This window comes from Perca fluviatilis, chromosome 11 (genome assembly GCF_010015445.1).
Source record: "Perca fluviatilis chromosome 11, GENO_Pfluv_1.0, whole genome shotgun sequence".
NCBI classification, from domain to species: Eukaryota; Metazoa; Chordata; class Actinopteri; order Perciformes; family Percidae; genus Perca; species Perca fluviatilis.
In genome coordinates this window covers 37,354,285-37,377,117 of record NC_053122.1, presented here as the reverse complement: position 1 = coordinate 37,377,117, position 22,833 = coordinate 37,354,285, and the positions used below count along the sequence as shown (strand labels likewise).

Genomic DNA, 22,833 nt, shown 5'->3' with positions numbered 1-22,833 from the left:
GGTGGGAGACATATTCACATCCTTTACTTAAGTCAAAGTACTAATACCACACTATAAAAAATACTATAATACTATAATAATATAAGTATAAGTCCTGCATTGAAAATGTTACTTAAGTTAAAGCATCATCAGGAAATTGTACTTAAAGATGATTTATTTGGGGCTTTTATGGCCTTTAATTGATAGGATAGCTTGAAGACAGGAAGGGGGGCAGCGCTGCCTGGAAGGAGACTTTGGGGGTTTAATACACAGATAAACGTGTTTAACGTTAAAAGTAGAAAAAAGTCCAATATTTCTCTCTGAAGTGTAGCGGAGTAGAAGTAGAAAGTGGCATGAAAAGAAAAGATTCAAGTAAAGTACAAGTACCTCAACATTTGGACTGAAGTACAGTACTGGAGTAAACGTACTGTACTTAGTTACAATCCACCACTGTTTAATAGAATAAAGGCTACTGTCATACACAAGTGAAAAGGCTGCAGCTGGATTAGCTGTGTTGCAGTACTACAACACAGCGTAGTCATGGGCAACCTGAATACAAAAAGCATTTCCAACACAGGAGTATTAGCAGTAGCAACAGAAGTAGCACATGTGATACTAATAGTGGAGGAAGCAGGAGTAATCACAGTAGTAGCAGCATATAAAGGGCAGTGGGCTTTTTGCTGTTGCCGTAGTGATAGTGGAGACAGTAGCAGCCACAGCATGTGACTCAGCATCAGCAGGAGCTGGAGTAGCAGTGGTCAAATCTCAAGTACCAGCAGTGTCTTCACTACCAATCGAAGTAGTAGTAGTAGTGTCAAAAGCAGTAGCAGCAGCAGCATTTACTTCAGTGGTGGGTGGCTGTGGCTCAGTGGTAGAGTGGTTGCCTGCTAATCAGAAGATTGGTGGTTCAATCCTTGGCCCTGCAGTCCCATGTTGAAGTGTCCTTGGGCAAGACAATAAAGCCCGAGTTTCCCCATGTGATGTGCCAGGGAGTGTACCAGTTTAACATTAGGAAAAAAAGAGGCCGGTATAATAGTGGCAATGTTGGTAAAGTCAACCTGTTCTCACTCCGAACTCGGCTGGACAGTGACAGACCAGAGACCGGGGATCGTGTCCTGCATGTCATGTTTCCTAAACCCAACTGTCCCGTTCTTCCCGCGTGTCATGGAAACGTACCTTTTATAAGCCCAGCCATGACCTTAACCTATGTCAAAAGTGACGCCAATAGACCCGACCCAGCCAGTTTAGATAAAGCGTGTGTAGATCTGACCCTAAAGGAGACTTTTAGCGTCAGTAACAACGCCAAAGGCACCTGACCAAGCGCCCGTATTTTACACGATGGGAGTGAGAATCTGTTGGTAAAGTAGTAGTAGTAATACTTGTAGTGGTAGTATTTTCCAATCTTCTGATCTTCCAGGGCTGGCAGACAGTGTAAGTAAAAGTAGTAGTTGGGATAATATTCATAGTGCTAGTATTTTCTTATCTTCAAAGGGTGGCAGGCAGTGATAGTAAAAGTATTAGTAGTAATATTCATAGTGGCAGTGTTAGTTAAAGTAGTAGTAATATTTCGTAACCATCTGTGGTAACAACAGTCAGAAGAAGAAGTAGCGCAGCAGCCGAAGCACTAATCTGTAATATTGTGTTCAGATCTTCCAGGGGAACCACAACCCGACAGACGAGGCTCGCTCCTTCTTCCCCAAACAGACTCTGGCCCGCTACATCCGCGTGCGCCCCATGTCCTGGGAGCAAGGCATCTGCATGCGCTTTGAGATCTACGGCTGCAGAACGTCAGGTAACCCGACACTCCCAGCACATGCACTCACACAGTCTGTACGACGCCAAACTACGCTCCCAGCTTCAACTCTCGATGCACTGATTTATGTTTTTCAATAAATCTGGCACTGGAATCACAATTCATTCACATATTTTGTACATTTTTTTTCTTAATTAACTTTCCCTGTCCCCCACATGGATCATTAAAGTTAAATGTAATCTATCAAACGCACACAGTATGCAGTGTGGCCAGGCCACGTGATCCCAGCCACACTCTTTCACTTTCTAATATATATCTAAGCATGTAATGTCATGATTATCATTTCTACACACAAAACACATACATGATACACACGCTCACTATTGGGAAAATTCCCTTTTTGGCTTAGTTTTTGGTAAACAGAAAACAATAACCAAAAAATTGTGAGGTTTACCTCTGTACGACGACAAAAAATTGTGAGGTTTACCTCACAATTTTCTATCCAAAAATGTATATTATTTAACGTAACATCCAAATTAAAACAATAGTACACAATTTTAACTTTCTTAACAATCGGTGAACTTTTGCAAATACAAAGTTACTATGTTAAACTGTGACTTTACTTTCACAACTGCAATACCAACTTTCTTAAACGTTTTATACAATTTGACAAAGACAAATGTTCTTTTACAGACATTACGTGCACTCTCCTAACCCTGGGATGCATACACTTTTCTCACTTTTGCCCATCGTGAATCAAACTAACATCTTTTTGGCTGGCGAATGAAAACCTCCTGCTGCTCTCTGTTGATTTAAAATAATCACCGCTTCCATGGCGAGCGCAAACTCCCGCAGAAGGACACCGTTATTCATTACTGAGGCGCAGAGGAAAATCATGCCGCCTCATTACTCCTCCTCTAACATTATATGAGCCTCAGTCCTTGATGTGCTACAAGCAACTCTCAATAGGAGCGCTCCATCACGGCTCTAACTCATCGGAAAACAGGGTGTAGAGTGCTAGACAGGTGATTCAGGAGACATAATGACACAACTGGGAAAGTGCGTGTGGTGTGCAAGCACTGAACTATCATTCACTCCAAAACCTGTAACCTTAAACTTCCTCATTTTTGCCAACATTTTATCCCATTTCTGTATGTAATCCTAAACAAAACTTATCCAAATCCTGCAATTTAAAAGTAAGTAATAAAATGCAGGAAAGACAAGCTCCTTTTTGCTCATTTAAACCATTAATTTCTACCCCTGGGGGGATGTTTTGTACTCATAAGCACAGAAACACAAGAACACACACAGACAGTACTGTAGGGGGCTTCCATAAAGAACACCGAGTAGCTGCACATTCACATTGTGGAGGAATTAACATCCTCAGGAGCTGTTGTTAAGACCCAGATAGAAGTCTGGAAGCATTTGTCAAATACTAATACCACACTGAGACCACAACTGTTTGGTTCCGGATATTAGATCTAGCTTGTTGTGGATAATGGATTCAACTTGGCTCGCAGTGACCAGACCATTGTGTCCACATACTTATACTTATATGATAAGAATTTAATTAACTTTTCTCATTCCGAGAAAACAAAAAGCACAGCTAATGTCTCTGAATTATTCAGTAACTATCCCAGTATATTTCCTAATACAGAACAACAGAATGGCTTGGTTTATTCAACAGATTGTCTAATAGCCTTAAGGTTACATGCAGCATCCCCTTCAACATGGGTCCGTCAATTCAATTCAATTTTATTTATAGTGTCAAATCATAACAGTTTATCTCAGGACACTTTACAGATAGAGAGTAGATCTAGACCACACTCTGTAATTTGCAGAATTGTCAGTGTAAGGGTGCCCATGAAACAAGACTTTCACCATCCAATATTTTCTGTTACTAAGTGGGTAAAGTTTTATTGTTTGTATCCACGTTATTGGTGATTATTTATCAAAACTCTCATTGTGTAAATATTTTGTGAAAGCACCAATAGTCAACCCTACATTATCGACATCGATGTATTTGGTCAAAAATATCGTGATATTTGATTTGTTCCATATCGCCCAGCTCTACCTCATACATATATATATGCACAAAACCCTACATTATTCCATGTTCAAGCATCCTCCCAGATATGATAAATGAGTCTCTGGTGTTTTTACTCTTGAGTTTAAACACTGCAGCAGCGGCCAGAGGGCATCGACTAAAACTGCTGACTAAAGCATGATAAGGATGGCAGTAGCCTTTCTTATCATACTGTACGCCTTTTAAAAGTTTCTAACCCACCACTGCCCTCCCTCTCTCTCTCCCTCCCTCTCTCTCTCTCTCTCTCTCTCTACAGACTACCCCTGTTCAGGGATGCTGGGGATGGTGTCAGGCCAGATCTCAGACGCTCAGATCAGCGCTTCGTCGTACGCCGACCGGGGCTGGGTGGCTGAAAACGCCCGCTTGTTGACGGGGAGATCGGGCTGGACCGGGCAGCAAACCAAGCAGCCCTTCAGAAACGAGTGGCTACAGGTGGGGTTCATACTAGTATTGCATTGCCACAGGGCTACGAAGGAAGGTCTGGCTAGTCCACACAGCATTCTGGGATGGGAGAAAAACGTGCTCTGGCTTATTGCCATTTCTTTAAACCAATCACAATCGTCTTGGGCGGCGCTAAGCTTCAGACGCAGCGACCAGGGCTCTACAAAATAGCCTCGGGAAGGAACTTGTTTTGGTGGAAGACGTGTACGTTCAAAAGTAGTTTTAGTCGTGCAACAGAAAACTCAGATTGGACAGAGTTCTGCAGAGATCTGAGGAGCAGTTAACCATAGTCCTCACAAATCCACCAGAGGTTAGAACGCCAAAACACAGAGACAGAGGAAGGGGACGGCCATCCGGACGAAAAGAAAGGGACGTCCCGTAAATGAAACGTTGTCAATATTAGGTTCATTCGGAACTTTACAAGTGAGAGTCAGGTTGTCTGTCTGTCTGTTAGTCAGTTATGTCTGCTCGTCATTTAGTCAAACCAAGCATTGTTTCCCTTCCTCGTCCTCCCTGGCAGGTGGATCTGGGCCAGGACAAGATGGTGAGTGGCGTGGTGATCCAGGGAGGGAAACACCGCGACAGGAACGTCTTCATGAAGAGGTTCAGGGTGGGACACAGCCTGGACGGAGACGAATGGACCATTGTTAAGGAGGACAACACCACCAAGCCCAAGGTTGGTCTGACATGTGCATGCATCATGTACATATTATGTGTTTAAATGCCCATCATTAGAGATGTCTTACTTTTAAGGATGTTAGTTTTTACTAGGTAGTATCTGACCCACATTTAATCCTGCTCTCCTGCTGTATCCATGCTCTCTGTCTCCTTCAGTGGCAGTATGGGGAAATACACAGATTAACAGAGAGTAAATTACACAGGAGACAGATAAAATGTTGTTGACATGAAGTAAACCATGAAGTAAACTACCGTAATCTGTAATTCCCTGGAAGCCATCAGACAGATGCTCAACGGGCCGCAACGCCGCTACTGGAACGAAATGTTTGGCACACAAATTATAGACTGCTAGTCATATGAACTCTGTCTGCTGTTTGTTGGATGCCTTTGTGTGACGCACTCAACAAAACCTCGACAATAAGGACAGCTTTCAAGGGGAAATTGAGTTGTTGTAGAAGCAAATCATATTACGTGTAGACAGAGCCGGATTAAATGGACAGATTACATGAGGCATGCTGCATTTTTCGGCCCCCCTCCGTGGGGATACTTTGTTATTTGGTGAATGAACAAGATTACTTTTAACTGCTACATGATTATTATGCTTATTTCTTTTTATTTTAATGACTCTTTTTTTAGGCTCGTTTGATGGGGCTGAGAGGAGAGAGAAACTCTTTGTCGTTTTCTTTCTTCTTTTTCTTTTTCATTTTCTTTTTTTTTGCTTTGCTGCACCCGAAGGCATCCCAGAAACGTGGTAGCGTAACCGATATGGCTAACCAACTATTGTGTTTTACTCAGAGTAAAAGTAAAATAGCTTCCTAGAGGTTGGCCTCTCATGTTGTTGGAGGTTGTTAGGGCTGTATGTAGTCTGAGAGGAAGACTGGAGGCACTACTTAGGACTGAAAAAGTCCAATCACCTCCTCCGTGTGTGGAAAGAAAATCTATCAGACCATCAATCAAAGGTATAATATAAGATCAGATAAGCTTTTATTGATCCCCAGAGGGGAAATTCAGGTGTTGCAGAAGCCCAAGACAGAAATTAGTACAGATAAATAGGGATGTAAAAATATATATATATTTATAATAATAAGAGGTATATACAACTAAAATAAGAGTTGAAGTAAAAATGGAAACTATACAAGAGCAATAAAAGGCAAATGTACAATAAGGCACTTTAAGCAGTGTTTTTTGTAGTTTATTTTTTTATGAATTATATTACAATTATCTGGGTATCTAAACATGATTTTAAATAAGGTTGGTTCTGTTTTTTCTTTAATAACTCATCTGAAACCTGTTCACTACCTTTGTATGTAGAAGTGAAGAGGCATCTTACAGCGGTTGAGTTTGTTCAGAATAAACAGAAGACTTGTGTGGTTAGAATGAGTAGTAGTGGAACATCAGCAGAACATGTGAAGGAGACAATGCAGTACTGCTCTTCTGCTGTTTGATTTGAAAAAAGATTAGACTCCAACAGTCCGTCTCAGTCTCTAAGCTCTTCTTGGCCACTGAAGTGACTCTCGTTCTGATCCTGGAGAGGAAATTCCTGTCCTTTCTTTGGAGCCCCGGCTTCCTCTCCGCGGCTGGCCCCGTTGGTGCGCTGTCCTCCTCTATGTGTTCCAGATGGCAGGCTGGAGGGCGAGGCTGTCAGAATCCTGCTGATTTACTGCAGACAGAGATCTAGATGCTCCTCTGGCCGCTCACTCATCCTCCCTGCTCGCTTTCCTGTGTCTTTTTCTAAAAACCTCTTCAAAAGCCGAGGCAGGAAGGCTCATTGAGGCCCTGGCTGTTACTCGAAATGTTTATACTAGAGATGGTCCGATACCATTTTTTCCTTCCCGATACTGATTCCGATTCCTGAACCTGCGTATCGGCCGATACCGAGTACCAATCTAATACTAGTGTGTAATATATTTTATGTTTTAACAGCTGTATACTACTATCCCTGTATGGATGTGATATGATTGTTATCTTTGTTGTTTGACCTGGCTCAGGTTAAACTCTTTGTCAAACAACTACAGACAAAATAAATGCCACACAACTTTCTTTTATTATCCAGTTTGATGTCAGCCATAACTGAAAAAGAACATAAATAAACTACTTTAACATAGATTTTCTTCTGGTCTTAACTACGTGGTATCAGATTGGTGCATAAACGTCAGTACTCTAAATATATAGCTTGTAACGTGGCTGGTTGCCGTGGAAAAAAACAGTTTTAAGTTGTTTAAAGTCGGTTTGAAAATGGCTAATACGAACCTGGGCCTAAAACCTGTTTGGATACATTTGGCTTGTATGTTCATGCTTGTAGCGCTCTTAATTTCTTAATAATAAAACAGAGGGTCTGGGGGTCCTCTGCCATTTGAATTCCATTTCCTGCATTTCTACATTTAGGGACTATGATGATACAAAATCCAGGAATTAATTCAGGTGATGATAATGATAAATTCCTCCAGAAAGAATAGTACTAAACTATGTATTGAAAAGAAAAAGATGTCTTATTTTCTTTATTGTTTAACATATACACATTACCAAGACATATAAATAAAATATCAAACACATTTGAATGTGTGTGGGGGGGACACACAAACGAACGTTTTTGGAAAGTGGGGGTGACTTTACCTGTTTACACTGATCATGTGACTTCTTACTTATTCATTTAAAGTATGGATAAACATATAAAGTTAAGATGTTCAAAGCAGCATTAAAAAAAACACATCACGCACAAGACAGAACACGTACACACACACACCAGTAAATAATGCAACAACAACACAACTGGTAAATGCTAAAGAGTTAGCAGACACATATCTTGGTGTATTCTTTAAAATTCTGCCTTTACGTCGCATCCTACCTTGCACCCATAATGCCACACTGCAGCCTGTGATAAATCAGGCGAGAGGAAACCTCAGCACTTCAGACAGGCTGGAGGGCTTTTGGTGTTTGGTGTCCCACCACTTCTCTCCCAGTGTGACGGAAACCATTTTCATCTGTGCGTCTTCCATGTCGGACATATGAAAGGATCAGACTCTGTTTCTGATTTCCTGGCTCTTGTCTTTGTTTCATTTTGTTTCAGCTTTTTTTTATCAAACTGACCGATGCTTGATCTGAAGCAGACTTACATCAGAACAGAATAGCGTATTGTTTGTTTTGCTGTGGGCCCCGTGGATGGGCTCTACCGTGCAATGAGTGCTGCTGAGGTTCAACAATAGCAGGAAAGAGCAGTCAGATTTATCATTTACCTGTTGAAGGAAAAACTATTTCAAGGCCTCAGCATTGCTTATGTTCAATGACATAGTCTAAAATGACATTGTGGAGCTGCTCTCTCTTCTGATAAAAGAATTATTTTTTGTAGTTTCACTGTAAGTACCTGTTATTAATGGACATTGATATGAACCTGTGTTCAATACTTTGTCCTGTATTATCTTCCCCTGAGGTTTTGCTTTTGGTGCTTTATATGTGGAAAAATGGGCATGTAAACAAATATTTTGGATTGTGCTTTGTAAATCCTCAGGTTGCCAATAAAAAACTGAATAACTATCTCCCACTAGAAAGGTCTTTGAACACGTTTTTCTGCTACTCTGAGCTACGTCAAATCAACACAAATGACTATTTGCAGCTAGATATTGGGCTGAGTTGGATCAGGCAGTTATTTCAATGTCAAACCCTTTGTAAGAATCTTTACTTACTACTACTGTAATTGGCTCATTGTGGCATCTGGCAAACACTGGGTCAACTTATGTAAAGTCCAATCAGGCCCTGACATGTCTCTCTGTCTTCTGCCTCAGATATTCATCGGGAATCAGAACCACGACACCCCAGAGCTGAGGTCCATGGGTCCCCTGCTGACCCGCTTCGTCAGGATCTACCCGGAGAGAGCCACCAACGAGGGCCTGGGCCTCCGCCTGGAGCTGCTGGGCTGCGAACTGGACGGTGAGTTTTAATTTATCAACAGAGTGTCTGCAATGACTTAGTCTCGCATTGCCAGACCTTCCTGCACAGCTCTGTGGAGGAGGGTCTGCATCCACACAGCATTCCGGGGTTGGAGAAAAATGTGCTCTGGCTTTGTGGCATTTCTTCAAACCAATCACGATCGTCTTGGGCGGCGCTAAGCACCGGACAGAGCCACGGTGCCTCTGCAAAATAGCCTCGGGAAGGAACTTGTTTTGGTGGAACGGGTGTACGTTCAAAAGTAGTTTTAGTCGTGAAAACTCACATTGGACAGATATCTGTCTGGATTTACCCTGCAGAGATCTGAGGAGCAGTTCCTATTTTATGTGTCTAAAACCAGTAAAAGAGTAGAACAAAAAGAGCAAGTATAAACTGGATCAAATGACTCTGGAAAACTGAACTGTCATCACCAAGGCCGGGGCTTATTACGTAGAGGTTGATATTAAAGCAGATGGTTTCTGTTGCTCTCTCAGCTCAGCTTTCACAAACCCTAACAAATGACAAACAGAAAGGCCTCTGATTACTGTGAGTGGGTTACTCAGCGGGCATCTTCACTCTAATATGGACAAAGTTGATATTAACTTTATATTGCATCTTTTTCGCTGTTGGTCATGAACAGGGAATAACAATTTGATCCTGTTTAATTATATGTTCTGCTAAAATAGCACAAGAGTAGACATTGTAGTTAATCTAAGCATGAAGGTTTAAACACCACATTATTTAAACGTCCAAACCAATGTCCAAATCTTCACTCTTAACGTAGATGGTCAACTTCTCTTCCTTAACTGCTACGTCTGTCTGTTCTGCACATTGTATGCTACACATATGACAAATGGTGTATCGCCCTTTAGGCTCAAGTAGCCAATAGAAGAGGTTTACACATTTCAGTGTAGCTGCCCAAATTTTAGAAAAAAAAACTCTAAAACATTAAAAGACAAAATGTTCAACATGCAAACAGCATTGTCAGATGTATTTGCATTAATGTGTGTGTGGCAGTCATTAAACAGTAAACTGTTCACACTTCAGGCTGCTTATCGGCACGATTTGGTGCAATGAAAGAGAGGGAGCGAGAGCGAGGACATGAAAAGCTGACGCATGCCATGGCAGGCTACTATCTCTACTGCAGCAGTGGCCAGAGAGAGAGAGAGAGAGAGAGAGAGAGAGAGAGAGAGAGGGCTCGACCTCCCACAGTAGGTGAGGGAGGAACAGATGAAGGGAGTTTGAGTATCTGGTTGCCTTGCAGGGAGAACGATAAGGATCAGCCACAGCAGGCAAGATTGCAGAGTATGAGAGAAGGGAGTGTGTGTGTGTGTGTGTGTGTGTGTGTGTGTGTGTGTGTGTGTGTGTGTGTGTGTGTGTGTGTGTGTGTGTGTGTGTGTGTGTGTGTGTGTGTGTGTGTGTGTGTGTGTGTGTGTGTGTGTGAGAGCGAGAGTAGAGAGTAGAGAGTAGAGAGGAGGATGGAATAAGAGCAGAAGAGATTAGAAAGTTGAGAGGAGTAATATAGACCCTTTAATCAGCTCCTGAAAACCTTAAATTCCATTTTGTTTTCTTCTTCCATTTAGCTACACTGTAAAGTTTATTTGAAAATTGAAATGTTAAAAGGTGAGCTGCAGGACAGATAATGTGACAGTAGACAGGCAGCTTATGTACAGCTGCTCACATGGATGTGATGAACGAAGAAAAAAAAAAACATATATATATATAAATAAATTTAACACTTCAGTAGTGGCATCGCCAGAATAACTCGCACATGAAACACAAGCTTGTGGCTTCGTCTGGTTTCCAGGCAGCCTGAGAAGTCTGATAAAAGTAAATCAGTCCATATGCAAAAATGTAACATGAGAAACAGTTCTTAAACTAATTGAAGAAAAAAAAAAGAAGGAACATATAAAAAGACTCGTTTGGAGATAATGTCAGAAAAGCCTCACAGATTTAAACTTCACGTTCAATAATAGTCATATTGGATGTTTAATTGTAAGTTTCACTTCAGAAGGAGAGAACAATGACAACACACACACACACTGTCACAGGAACTAAGAGCTCGTACACACAGGGCTGTGGGACCATAGGGCTGTGGGAACATAGAGCTGTGGGAACATAGGGCTGTGGGAACATAGGGCTGTGGGAACATAGGGCTGTGGGAACATAGGGCTGTGGGAACATAGGGCTGTGGGAACATAGGGCTGTGGGAATGAAACAGGGGCGTGTGGGAACATAGGGCTGTGGGACCATTGGGCTGTGGGAACATAGAGCTGTGGGAACATAGAGCTGTGGGAACATAGAACTGTGGGAACATAGGGCTGTGGGACCATTGGGCTGTGGGAACATAGAGCTGTGGGAACATAGAGCTGTGGGAACATAGAGCTGTGGGAACATAGGGCTGTGAGACCATTGGGCTGTGGTAACATAGGGCTGTGGGACCATTGGGCTGTGGGAACATAGAGCTGTGGGAACATAGGGCTGTGGGAACATAGGGCTGTGGGACCATTGGGCTGTGGGAACATAGAACGGTGGGAACATAGGGCTGTGGGACCATAGGGCTGTGGGACCATAGGGCTGTGGGAACATAGGGCTGTGGGACCATTGGGCTGTGGGAACATAGGGCTGACCCCGCCCCGGGAAACACTAAAACGCTCAAGGCAGGAAGTCAAACAAGACATGACACAGGAGAAAATATACTATGAAAATAAAACGGGAAACTAAACAAAACCAAGGATCATGACACACTTAAAGATACAGACAATCCCTCCCATATCTTACCACATGCACAGACATACGCATTAGCAATCATGTCCAATTAGCCAAATCACAGCCTTCTCGTACCTTGATGCTCCCTGAGCCACTTTATCTCTTCATTAATGTACATAATGATAAAGCTTTGACCTCAAGTGCTCGGATCAGCCAAACCAGCTGATTCCATGCTATTAAATAATCAAAATGTACTAACGTTAATATTAAGCACTTTTTTGATATAAGATCAAACATAAGATCACTTAACCGGCAGTTCATTGAGACTTATTGAACAACTCCGTGTCAAAAAGCGTTTCTGTTGATTCATCAAAGAGCCATGTTGCGTGAAAAAGTCTCTTCCTGTTTCTACAAAAACATCAAGATGCCAACTTACGCTCACAAGAGAGAATTAACAAGCTCACGGTACGCCTGCAGATCACTTTCAGCTGTCTAATCAACGTCCTTTTGTTTTTTTTCTCCGCTGATGCAGCGTCAAGCTTTGAGTTAATTCATCTACTTACATCCAGGCTGTTGTGAGAGCAAACCTCCGTCCCACTCGAAATGCTGCAAAAAAACGTCTCCTTGCAAAGTTTAATTACATGCAGACCATCTGGGATTTTTTACATAGCCTACATATGCTAATTCAACTTCAATTTGCTTAATTTCCATAAAAACACATCGCCAGACATCACACTGTATGGTAAAATTTAACAAGATACAAGAGTTTTCTGTCATTATTACTTTGGTTCTTGATGGGAAACAGGCCGGCTCTTCAATCTTGCAGAAAAATCCTTTGCAGGAGTGTCCTTGATGATCAACCTCATATCTCTTTCCCCACATGAGTCACAGTTTTCTTGCATAAATTACATTAAGCTTCAGATATTATTACAATGCATAGATGCCTCTTAAATTTGGATACATTTCATTCTAGTTTTAGTACATGTTAAGTTGCACTGTGGTGATAAAACCGGTCTCCAAAGTAGCAATGCTCTGCTCAGCTCCTTGTCATTTTTCAGTACCTTTTTAATCGAGCCCAATCAAATAAGTCAGGATATAAAATTTCCGCTAACACTTTCTATGAAGCCTGTCTCTATAAGCCATTATATACACAGTTATAACGCTCTGTAAGTATAGTGATAAGCACTTATGAATATGGAGCGTTGTAAGCAGATTATTATTTTTCTATGTAACCAACATAACATTATGATTTGGCAAATAGAGTTAAGTCTAATTTTTCTTGTCTTTTGGATCAGTTTGTTCCATTTAACAATACAAACTCTGTAAACTTGTACGGCAGCCTCGGCCACTGTGTGTGTGTGTGTGTGTGTGTGTGTGTGTGTGTGTGTGTGTGTGTGTGTGTGTGTGTGTGTGTGTGTGTGTGTGTGTGTGTGTGTGTGTGTGTGTGTGTGTGTGTGTGTGTGTGTGTGTGTGTGTGTGTGTGAATGGTTCCCATAGTATGTAAAAGTGCTTTGAGTAGTTGTAAAGACTAGAAAAGCGCTACATAAATCCAGTCCATTTACATGTGTTTGTGACATACTTAAGCAATAGACATCCTAGATACTTGAGTATAGGTACAGACTGAAGTAAAGTTCTCTGCTCTAAGCTGAGCCACTACAACATGTCTGGCCACACTTTAACATGCACGCACTGCACATACATGTATGTATCTTATGTATAACAAATTAATGTGTGAGATGGTTATACTTACTTTTGAATTGAAGATTTTTCTTGTTTTGATTTTTGTTTTTTAATGATTACTTTTCCTTATCATTCCTTACTTTCTCCCCTCATTTAATTGTTCCTTAGTTCTGTCCCTTTTTCAGAAAGACTGTTTTTTATTTTTTATTTTCTATATGCTACCTTAATTATCTAATTATTTTAGGCAACCCAACATGCTACACCTCTTGAGGGTTTTCTGGGTTTTCTTTGCATGTCTTTTTTACTTCATGTTTTCAGACTTGTAACACTGTTGTTTTTTACATGTGCCAAATAAAATGAAATTAAATCAAAAAAGATTGACTGTCTTTTCTCCATCTCCCTGTCCAGACTTTACAACTACAGCCCCTCCCACCACCGCCATCGTCTCTACACTTCCCGTGACCACGTTTGGCGCGACCACCACGGCGCCCATCACCGTCCCCGGCACCACCCTGTCCCCAGTCTGCAATGAAGGACACGAGGACTGTGGCGGCGAGACCGTGGCTCCCGATGACTACGACACAGTGACGGGTAAACTCCCTTACTGTCCTCCTACCCTCCTCCGTGTCTGTATTTAGGATTTTATTCATGTAGCACTGCCTAAAACTAAGCTACAATGTGCTTAAAGTAGGGCTGCGCGATATATCGGTTTTTTTGGGGGGGGTTTTATCGCCATGGCAATATCAACTGGCGCAATATACAGTACACATCACGAAAGGCTGCGACATATCGCAATAGACACTTTTTTTTTATTTAATGTTTTAAATTCAACAAACAGTTTGTTGTATTTCAGCAGAACACTGAAAGCAGCAGAACTGAGTACACTTTAATATCTGTTTATTTATCATTAAGTAATATCGTTATCGCGATATCTAACAACCTTATCGCATATTTTCCTCGTATCGTGCAGCCCTAGCTTGAAGGCAAAATTATAAAAGGTAAAATGTTAAAAGTTAAAACACATATTTAAAAGAACATATTGCATTAGAATAATTTGTGTCAGTCTGTTTAAACCTACATTGTGTACTTGTTTGAGTTGATTCTCATCAAAGACCCCTTTGTAATCAAAGTATTCTCGTAAGCGTAGAATCTGACATTCAGAATCACCTCCATCTTTATAATACATTAACCAAAGAGGGACATACCTCCATCTTTATAATACATTAGCCAAAGAGGGACATACCTCCATCTTTATAATACATTAACCAAAGAGGGACATACCTCCATCTTTATAATACATTAGCCAAAGAGGGACATACCTCCATCTTTATAATACATTAGCCAAAGAGGGACATACCTCCATCTTTATAATACATTAGCCAAAGAGGGACATACCTCCATCTTTATAATACATTAGCCAAAGAGGGACATACCTCCATCTTTATAATACATTAGCCAAAGAGGGACATACCTCCATCTTTAAAATACATTAGCCAAAGAGGGACATACCTCCATCTTTATAATACATTAGCCAAAGAGGGACATACCTCCATCTTTATAATACATTAACCAAAGAGGGACATACCTCCATCTTTATAATACATTAGCCAAAGAGGGACATACCTCCATCTTTAAAATACATTAGCCAAAGAGGGACATACCTCCATCTTTAAAATACATTAGCCAAAGAGGGACATACCTCCATCTTTAAAATACATTAGCCAAAGAGGGACATACCTCCATCTTTATAATACATTAACCAAAGAGGGACATACCTCCATCTTTATAATACATTAACCAAAGAGGGACATACCTCCATCTTTATAATACATTAGCCAAAGAGGGACATACCTCCATCTTTAAAATACATTAGCCAAAGAGGGACATACCTCCATCTTTATAATACATTAGCCAAAGAGGGACATACCTCCATCTTTATAATACATTAACCAAAGAGGGACATACCTCCATCTTTATAAAACATTAGCCAAAGAGGGACATACCTCCATCTTTAAAATACATTAGCCAAAGAGGGACATACCTCCATCTTTAAAATACATTAGCCAAAGAGGGACATACCTCTGTATTTCGCACTTTTAAACTCAGTGGCACCGTGACGAACGCCAGGGGGAGATTACTCGCCAGGGAAGCAAAAAAGAGAATTAAAACGACAACACGACAGGCAAAGCAACAAGACCAAAGTTAATATTGGAGCGGCTAGAATAGCTGCGTGGAAACGATGGAGATACTAAAAGTTAATTCCGGTAGGAGTTAAAACGCGCTCGGAATGGAAAGGGCTAGAAAGTAATATTCAGTTGGTTGTCATATACAATTTCACCGCTAGATGGGAGATATTCTTACACCATGTAGCTTTAAAGAAGTGATAAATGAAGCACTCTTGCGTGCCTTTCTTTGAATTCATCCTGTGGCACTCATCTCTTTCATGTCTATGACATATCTTCCTGATACTGACAGAAGGGAAACTCGTCAGACTAACACTATAAAATATTCTCCCTTATCTTCCCTCTCCCTGTATAGGTTTTGACAGAAATGTGAATTTTTCTCTTTAACTTTCCACATCAAAATCAAGCTGCCATATCCACGTTTAAAATTCTCCTTTATCTTGCCTTTGACTGTCACATGTAATCAAATCCATCCTATGTTCTAAACTGTGAGAACTGTGAAAGTAAAGATCTTTTCTGAGAAAACATTCATATCCAAAGATAAATACTGCACCCTCTGGATTTCTTTGAATATTTTTCTGAATTGCCGTGCAACCCGACATGAAAGCTTTCTGTTGCTTTCTTGTAAACGGAGGTGTGTTGAGTATGTGTTGGCATCTGTGTGGGCGGGACCAACCCGCCTGACCTTTGACCCCCACTCTGACCGTCCCATCTGTTTACAGCAGGAGGCCCCGCAGCGGCCGACCCCATCATGGACTTCATGCCAGGTGAGACACAATCTGCTTCCATGTTTACTCTTCTCTTCTTTCATTTGTTCCTCCTCATCTGATCTACCCGCCTTTTGTCTTCATCTTTTCTCCTCTTTTCCCTTTGGCTACCTATTATCCTGTTTCACATCCTGTTTAACCCTTGTGTTGTCTTCCCGTCCACCATACACTTTTTGTCCCTTTTTTTACACTTCTTGCCGCACTACCACCATTATATTAATCATTAATACCAACTTGTTACCACCAGTTTTACAATTCTTGTAATTCATGGTCAAAAAACTTCATTGATATGAAATCATATCTAGTATGTAGTAAAAAAGCAGAAATTATCATTTATTTTGACTAATAGTTAAGATCAGAGGATGATGAGTGGGTGATCATGGGCTGGTATATGTCAAAGTTTAGTCAGGATACTGTTTTGAAACCATTTAAACCCAAAAAACTGAATAAAATAGTGACATTAGGATTTTGGGCAATTGGGAGGAAACAACTTGATATAAAACTTTGGAAAATGCGAGACCCGAGGACAACAGGAGGGTTGAAGTCCAGGAGAACCATTTCGCAGACAAATGTACAAACAAATGTGCCAGGTCAGGGTTGCCAGATGAGTGCATTCATTCAGCCGACAGTCCCATCGTTCAGTGTCAGCGAGAGTACTGGCCGCAGTCACGGCGAACAATGAACAATGAAAGCAGCTTTCATGGGAGCAAATGGCTTTTTCATCGCCCCAGTTCACAAATGAGACTTTAGGCCAGTGCTGCTCAGCCCTGACACACTGCTGGGCTGCACAGACAAATGTTGATAGATTTGCTCTGAAATGCACCTGTGTTGTTGTTGGTCATGTTAGTTGAAAAAAACAGAAAGTAAGAAAAGAGAAATAAATATGTTAACGTACTTTAACTTACATTAAAAAAGGCAGGCAAACAAAAACCTGTGAAACAGATCTCTTGTTCTTGCAGTTAAAACAACAGTATATAAAATAGAAATAGGAATAGAATCAAATGATAATAGGAAGATAACAAGAAGAAAGCAAGTTTAAGGTAAACAAATGAAACATTTGTCTTTATTATTCCTTTAACCTAGCCTGACAAGCCAGACCCACATCCAGATATCAACGGTCTGGGAACTCACCATTGGTAGGGCTCAATCCAAGGGGCGGGATAAACGGTTGTCTAGGATAGCGCTACAACCAGGCAGAGCAACGCTAGTTGATAGATTCAACTTTTACCGTATCCGGTCGGCAAGACTCCCAACACATCTTCCTTTTTTAAGAATGACTTCAGTGCCGTTCTTTGTTCTTTTCTCAAAGAAAAGCTGAACTCCAAGTCTTCCAGAGTCGCAGTCAAAGCCGATTGCAAAGACCGCAGCAGCAGCCATAAGCCCGCTCACTGACTCTATACACGATGTGATTGGCCCGGCCAGAGTTTGTTTTTTCCAGCTTGCAAGCCAACAGAGAGTTGCTAGACTGACCCTGGCTGCAAATTACATTTGCTGCCACTAGGGTGCGTCTAGATTTCTAGGCTACCTTTAATCATCTTGTAGCCCCTTCAGATTCATCTTCGACCCCAGCTTAGGGTTGGAAACCACGACGTTATTAAGAAACGAACAGTTGAAACGGGCTCAGAGCATTTAAGGTTCAAGCTCACGACGTTATGTATTGTGTATGAAACTGACACTGTACTATATGGAGGTGGGTAAAGTAACAGAGAAACTGGGAGACATCTTTTCAAAAGCAACTCGTGAAAAAATAGCATGACATTTCTGACCAATTGCATTTGCTGGTGCATTAAAGAGCCCCTATTATATTCATTTCAGCTTCATATTTGTACTCTTTGGGTCTCCTAGAATAGGGTTACATGTTTTGATGTTGAAAAACAGATTATGTTTCTCATACTGCCCTTTGCTGCAGCTCCTCTGTCTGAAACACTCTGTCTGAGCTCTTGACCCGCCTTCCTGAAAAGTCCAGTCTGCTCTGATTGGTCAGCTGGCGCACTCTGTTGTGATTGGTCAACCAAATTCAAGCAAGCCGCTGGGCGGGCTCTGCTTGCTCAGGCAGCACCTATGGGCAGTACATATGAAAAACTGGGCTGGCATTCTCAATGAGTGACATCACTAATGGAGCAATGTCTGTGGGAGAGGTTTTTTTGTACTTTATACATCTATTACATACAAAAAAAACTATATAACACAAAAAGACGGGAAAAATCCCCCAAAAAAGACATTGCACCAAATTCAATTCATGTGGAGGGAACTGCCAACCAAAGGAGAGAGGCTCGAATAGGTGGAAAAGGTAGAAAAGATAGCAGCAGGGACAGAAAGACAAAGAAAGGAAGAGAGGGAGAGTCAGCGAGGAACCAATAGAGATGAAACAGAAAAGGCAAGAAGAGAAAGGGAGAGGTAAAAGAGAGGACTGGAGAGGGAGGATAAAGGCCTCTTGGGTCTCAATTATCGCGGGAAGACAGCTCAGGGTTGCGGGGGGGGGGGGCTTACCAGCTCCACGGTCATCTCTGCATCCTATTAGCCTCTCAGAAACAACATGTCCAGCATTCGGGGGTTTCTGCTGTGGTGAACCGCTGCCGCCAGCCGACTGCTGGCACAGGCAGACAGGAGGAAGGGAAATGTGTTTTTTTTCTGTTTGGGGTTTTTTCGAGGGGCCACATCCACATGTTGGTGGCACCACGCCTTTCTCCGTGGACGGCCCCTCCATTCCTTTCCGTCTCTCCCTCTCTTGATGTCCTGATCCCAAACATCTGCATGTGTTCTCTATCAGCGGTGACGTCTTAGTTCCTGCAGCGCTGTGTTCAGTTCCATCTGTCTCTCTGTCTTCCTCACCCCGTTCCATCTGCACACGCCTTTTGTTTGGTGCAATATGTTTTCCACGAGCTATACAATTTATAATGCGTGTACAAAACAGCTTTCTAATATCGATGTAACAAGACTTTCTTCCTCAGGCTGTCTCCTCGCCCCCTCTGAACTGGAGCCAATTTAGCGGGTGAACACCCCACGTGATCCGAGTTTTTTAGCCTGGATTTACAATGTCAGAGAGCATGCCTGTATTTTGTGAAAGTCATTATAAAACAGAGAATCGGGTGCGCCATAGCAGCTTTTAGGAACTGAGTCCAGCAGCTAATACTTCTAGGAACATTTGGCTTTCTGGGTAGTTTTACAGGAACAGATGAGGGCTGATTAATGGTTCAGAATGCTTGAAACAAACGTAGTTTTTGTCTAAAAAACAAAAGTGTTGCTGTTCCAAATAGTGATCATAGCCTGGTCCTGACTGCAGAAAGAGGGTTTACGACGCAGTTATACAATCAGTCGAGCACTTTGGCCTTTACTGTGACAGCTAGAAATAGGATTACTGGCAACTTGATTCAATTTAAAGGATACGCATTCCTTTTTCTCAACCCTACTCGATGCCTCAGCCTCAAATACAGAGTGACTCTGGCTGTGTCCCGGAGAGTAGGAGAACCTCTGTTTATGGTTAAGCATCTTGCTATAACAGATCTTCAACAGGTGGTCTGGGTTCCCTCGGGGGTCCTCAGAGTTACTTAGTTTAAAAAAAAAAAATCCAACATATTATTAGTAGGGTTTTTCCTGAATAGAGGAAATTTTGGCACAATTTACCAAACAATCATTGAACAAGCAGAACAAAAACTTGAATATGAGAGCTAATCTCAGTTGTATCTCCATGAGTCTGGCTTTGTCAGAATCTCCAGGGGATTTATTTAAATATTAATTATTATTATTTTATTTTTTTAAAGAAAAAAATTTGGGGCATTTTTAGGCCTTTACCAACAGGACAGCTGAAGAAATGAAAGGGGAGGGGGTAATGATATGGAGCAAAGGGCCGCAGGTCAGAGTCGAACCCTGGCCCGCTGTGTTGCTGTGAGTAAACCTCTACACATGGGACCTCTACCAACAGAGCTATCTGGGCACCCATATTAATATTTTTTTAACCACTTTTGTTAATTGGGGTTTTATTTACTCAAGCAAAACATACATTTTTGTTTATCAAATTGTCAGAAATAACAGGTAACTGTATAGATTTCTGTCAAATACGGTAACATAGACTAATTGCCTTTACACGTGGACCGATCATGCTTACTGTTGTGTGTAATCGCCCCCCCCCTAAAGACCCATTCTGAGTCAGGAAAAACCCTGTATTAGCAAATATAGGCTTATAGGTAAGGTAGTCACTAAGGTAGCCATCCACGGATACAGTTCATCTTAAGATTCACTGTGCCACATGTATATATAATAATTTCCAATATGGGAATGAAATCCTGAGGGTCTTGCTAGAGTCTGGGTGCTCCCGTCGTCTCCATCGTTTGGTGTAAGGTCATAAAACTCAGTCCCAGTCAGTCTTTTTCCAAAATCAAACATTTTTGATGTGAGATGGTATCACACTTTAGTCTTTTCAGAGTCTACTAGTGTATGGTAGGCATTAGTCTCGCATTGCCAGACCTTCATCTACAGCGCTGCGGAGGAGGAGGGTCTGGCTAGTCCACACAGCATTCTGGGATGGGAGACAAAACCGTGCTCTGGTTTATTGGCATTTCTTTAAACCAATCACAATCGTCTTGGGCGCCAGACAGAGCGGCATGCCTCTTCTAAATAGCCTCGGGAAGGAACTTGTTTTGGTGGAACATGTGTACGTTCAAAAGTAGTTTTAGTCGTGCAACAGAAAACTCAGATTGGACAGATAGTCTAGCTAGCTGTCTGGATTTACCCTGCAGAGATCTGAGGAGCAGTTAACCATAGTCCTCACAAATCCACCAGAGGTTAGAACGTCAACACAAAGCGAAAGGTAACGGACATCCGGTGGAATTTCCGACGGCACTCTAGCAATCCTGGAAGTGGAACGTCGTGGATATAGACTAGTTAGGCATTAATCAGTTAGTCAATTGACAGAAAACAAATATATAAGGTCATTCTGCTATCATGTAGACCCAACAACACAGTGAGAAACATGTTTTAGTACCCAACAGTGACGACTTTGTTCCATCTGTTGCTAGAAGATCTACAGCCTGGTTCCTCATTCTCCTGACTGTTGAAAGTCCAGCTCATGTAACACAACCATAAAACATCTCTAACCTCCTTTTTCAACAAACTCCCCTCCAACTGCTCTCCTCCCTTTGGTTGCAGAGTACGTGTGGTTCGCCTGCAACTTTGACTTCTCGTCATTCTGCGGCTGGACCAGAGAGATGGGGACGGGGGCCGAGTGGCTCATCCAGACCAACAGGGCTCCCAGCATCCACAGAGGCCCCGCCCTCGACCACTTAGGTAGGAGATGTGTGTGTGTGTGTGTGTGTGTGTGTGTGTGTGTGTGTGTGTGTGTGTGTGTGTGTGTGTGTGTGTGTGTGTGTGTGTGTGTGTGTGTGTGTGTGAGACATATGCTGTGGGAGAGCATGTTACTATGCAGCTGTTGAAAGCCTGTGTGAACCCTTTTTTGCTAGAAGAATTACAACTAGGGCTGGGTATCATAAAAACAAAATCCAATACCGCTATACAGATACCAATACCATGACTTTGATACCGGTTCCTAAATGATACTTTTTTCGATACCAATTTTATAAAACAAAAACAAATCTTTTTATGTATTTTCCAGCTCCTACTACGTGAGCCCCGTCTCTGTGTAACGTGGAGTTTTTCTGGCGTGTCTCTACGACGTGTAACGTTAGACAGCCAATCACAGACATTGTTAGAGCATGCTGCATGCTTATTGGCTCACTGATGCTGATGAGATTTACTCCTTAGTTATTAAAATTGAGTATTGAATTGAATTCAATTTTATTTATAGTATCAAAGCATAACAAGAGTTATCTCAGGACACTTTACAGATAGAGTAGGTCTAGACCACACTCTATAATTTACAAAGACCCAACAATTCCAGTAATTCCCCCAAGAGCAAGCATTCAGTGCGACAGTGGCGAGGAACTCCCTGTCAGGAAGAAACCTGGGACAGACCCAGACTCTTGGTAGGCGGTGTCTGACGGTGCCGGTTGGGAGTGTGATGAACAGTGGCAATAATAGTCACAATAAAGATAATGGATCAGTGACTAGAAATAGTAGTTGTTGTTGTAGTAATTCATGGTGTAGCAGGGCATAGTAGGACGTAGCAGGGTGTAACAGAGCATAGCAGGGCGCAGAGCAGGACCACGGCAACAGCTGAAACCATTAGATGCCACCCTAATCCCAGGAAAACTGCTGGATGAAAAAAAAACATAAGGCCTCCGTGGAATAAGCTCCCCTGAGCTAGATTAGTAACAAGCATTTCTGGAACATGGATGCACACAGATGGAACGAGAGAGGAGAGAAGAGCTCAGTGTGTCACAGGAAGGAAGTCCCCCGGTAGTCTAAAACTATAACAGCATAATTAAGAGCTGGTTCAAGGCAAACCTGAGCCAGTTTTACAAGGGTTGGTAGATGAATCTGAATGAATGATGAGGCATTTTTCGATACTTGATACTTCAACGTTTTTAGGCCAAGGACCCCTTAGCTGAAAAAGAGAAGGAGCAGCGCACACACACACACACACACACACACACACACTACATGTTGGATGAAAATTGAGTTGCCTTTACACATACTGTACCATTTTTATGGTGCATGGTATGGTATTAAAATAATTATGAT

At 41.8% G+C, this 22,833-nt stretch overlaps 1 protein-coding gene across 2 annotated transcripts in view; it reads left to right on the top strand.

Moving 5' to 3' along the window:
* LOC120568250 (neuropilin-1a-like) overlaps positions 1–22,833 on the top strand; it is a 103,703-nt gene that overhangs the window by 65,644 nt on the left and 15,226 nt on the right. Inside the window, exons 8-14 of one of the 2 annotated variants that reach the window (XM_039815635.1) lie at positions 1,627–1,771; positions 4,075–4,250; positions 4,780–4,935; positions 8,717–8,861; positions 13,656–13,838; positions 16,156–16,197; positions 21,343–21,480. In XM_039815635.1, coding sequence (XP_039671569.1) covers positions 1,627–1,771; positions 4,075–4,250; positions 4,780–4,935; positions 8,717–8,861; positions 13,656–13,838; positions 16,156–16,197; positions 21,343–21,480 — 985 coding nt within the window. Of the gene's footprint in view, positions 1–1,626; positions 1,772–4,074; positions 4,251–4,779; positions 4,936–8,716; positions 8,862–13,655; positions 13,839–16,152; positions 16,198–21,342; positions 21,481–22,833 lie in introns of both variants that reach the window. The other variant, XM_039815634.1, reaches the window with a different exon arrangement.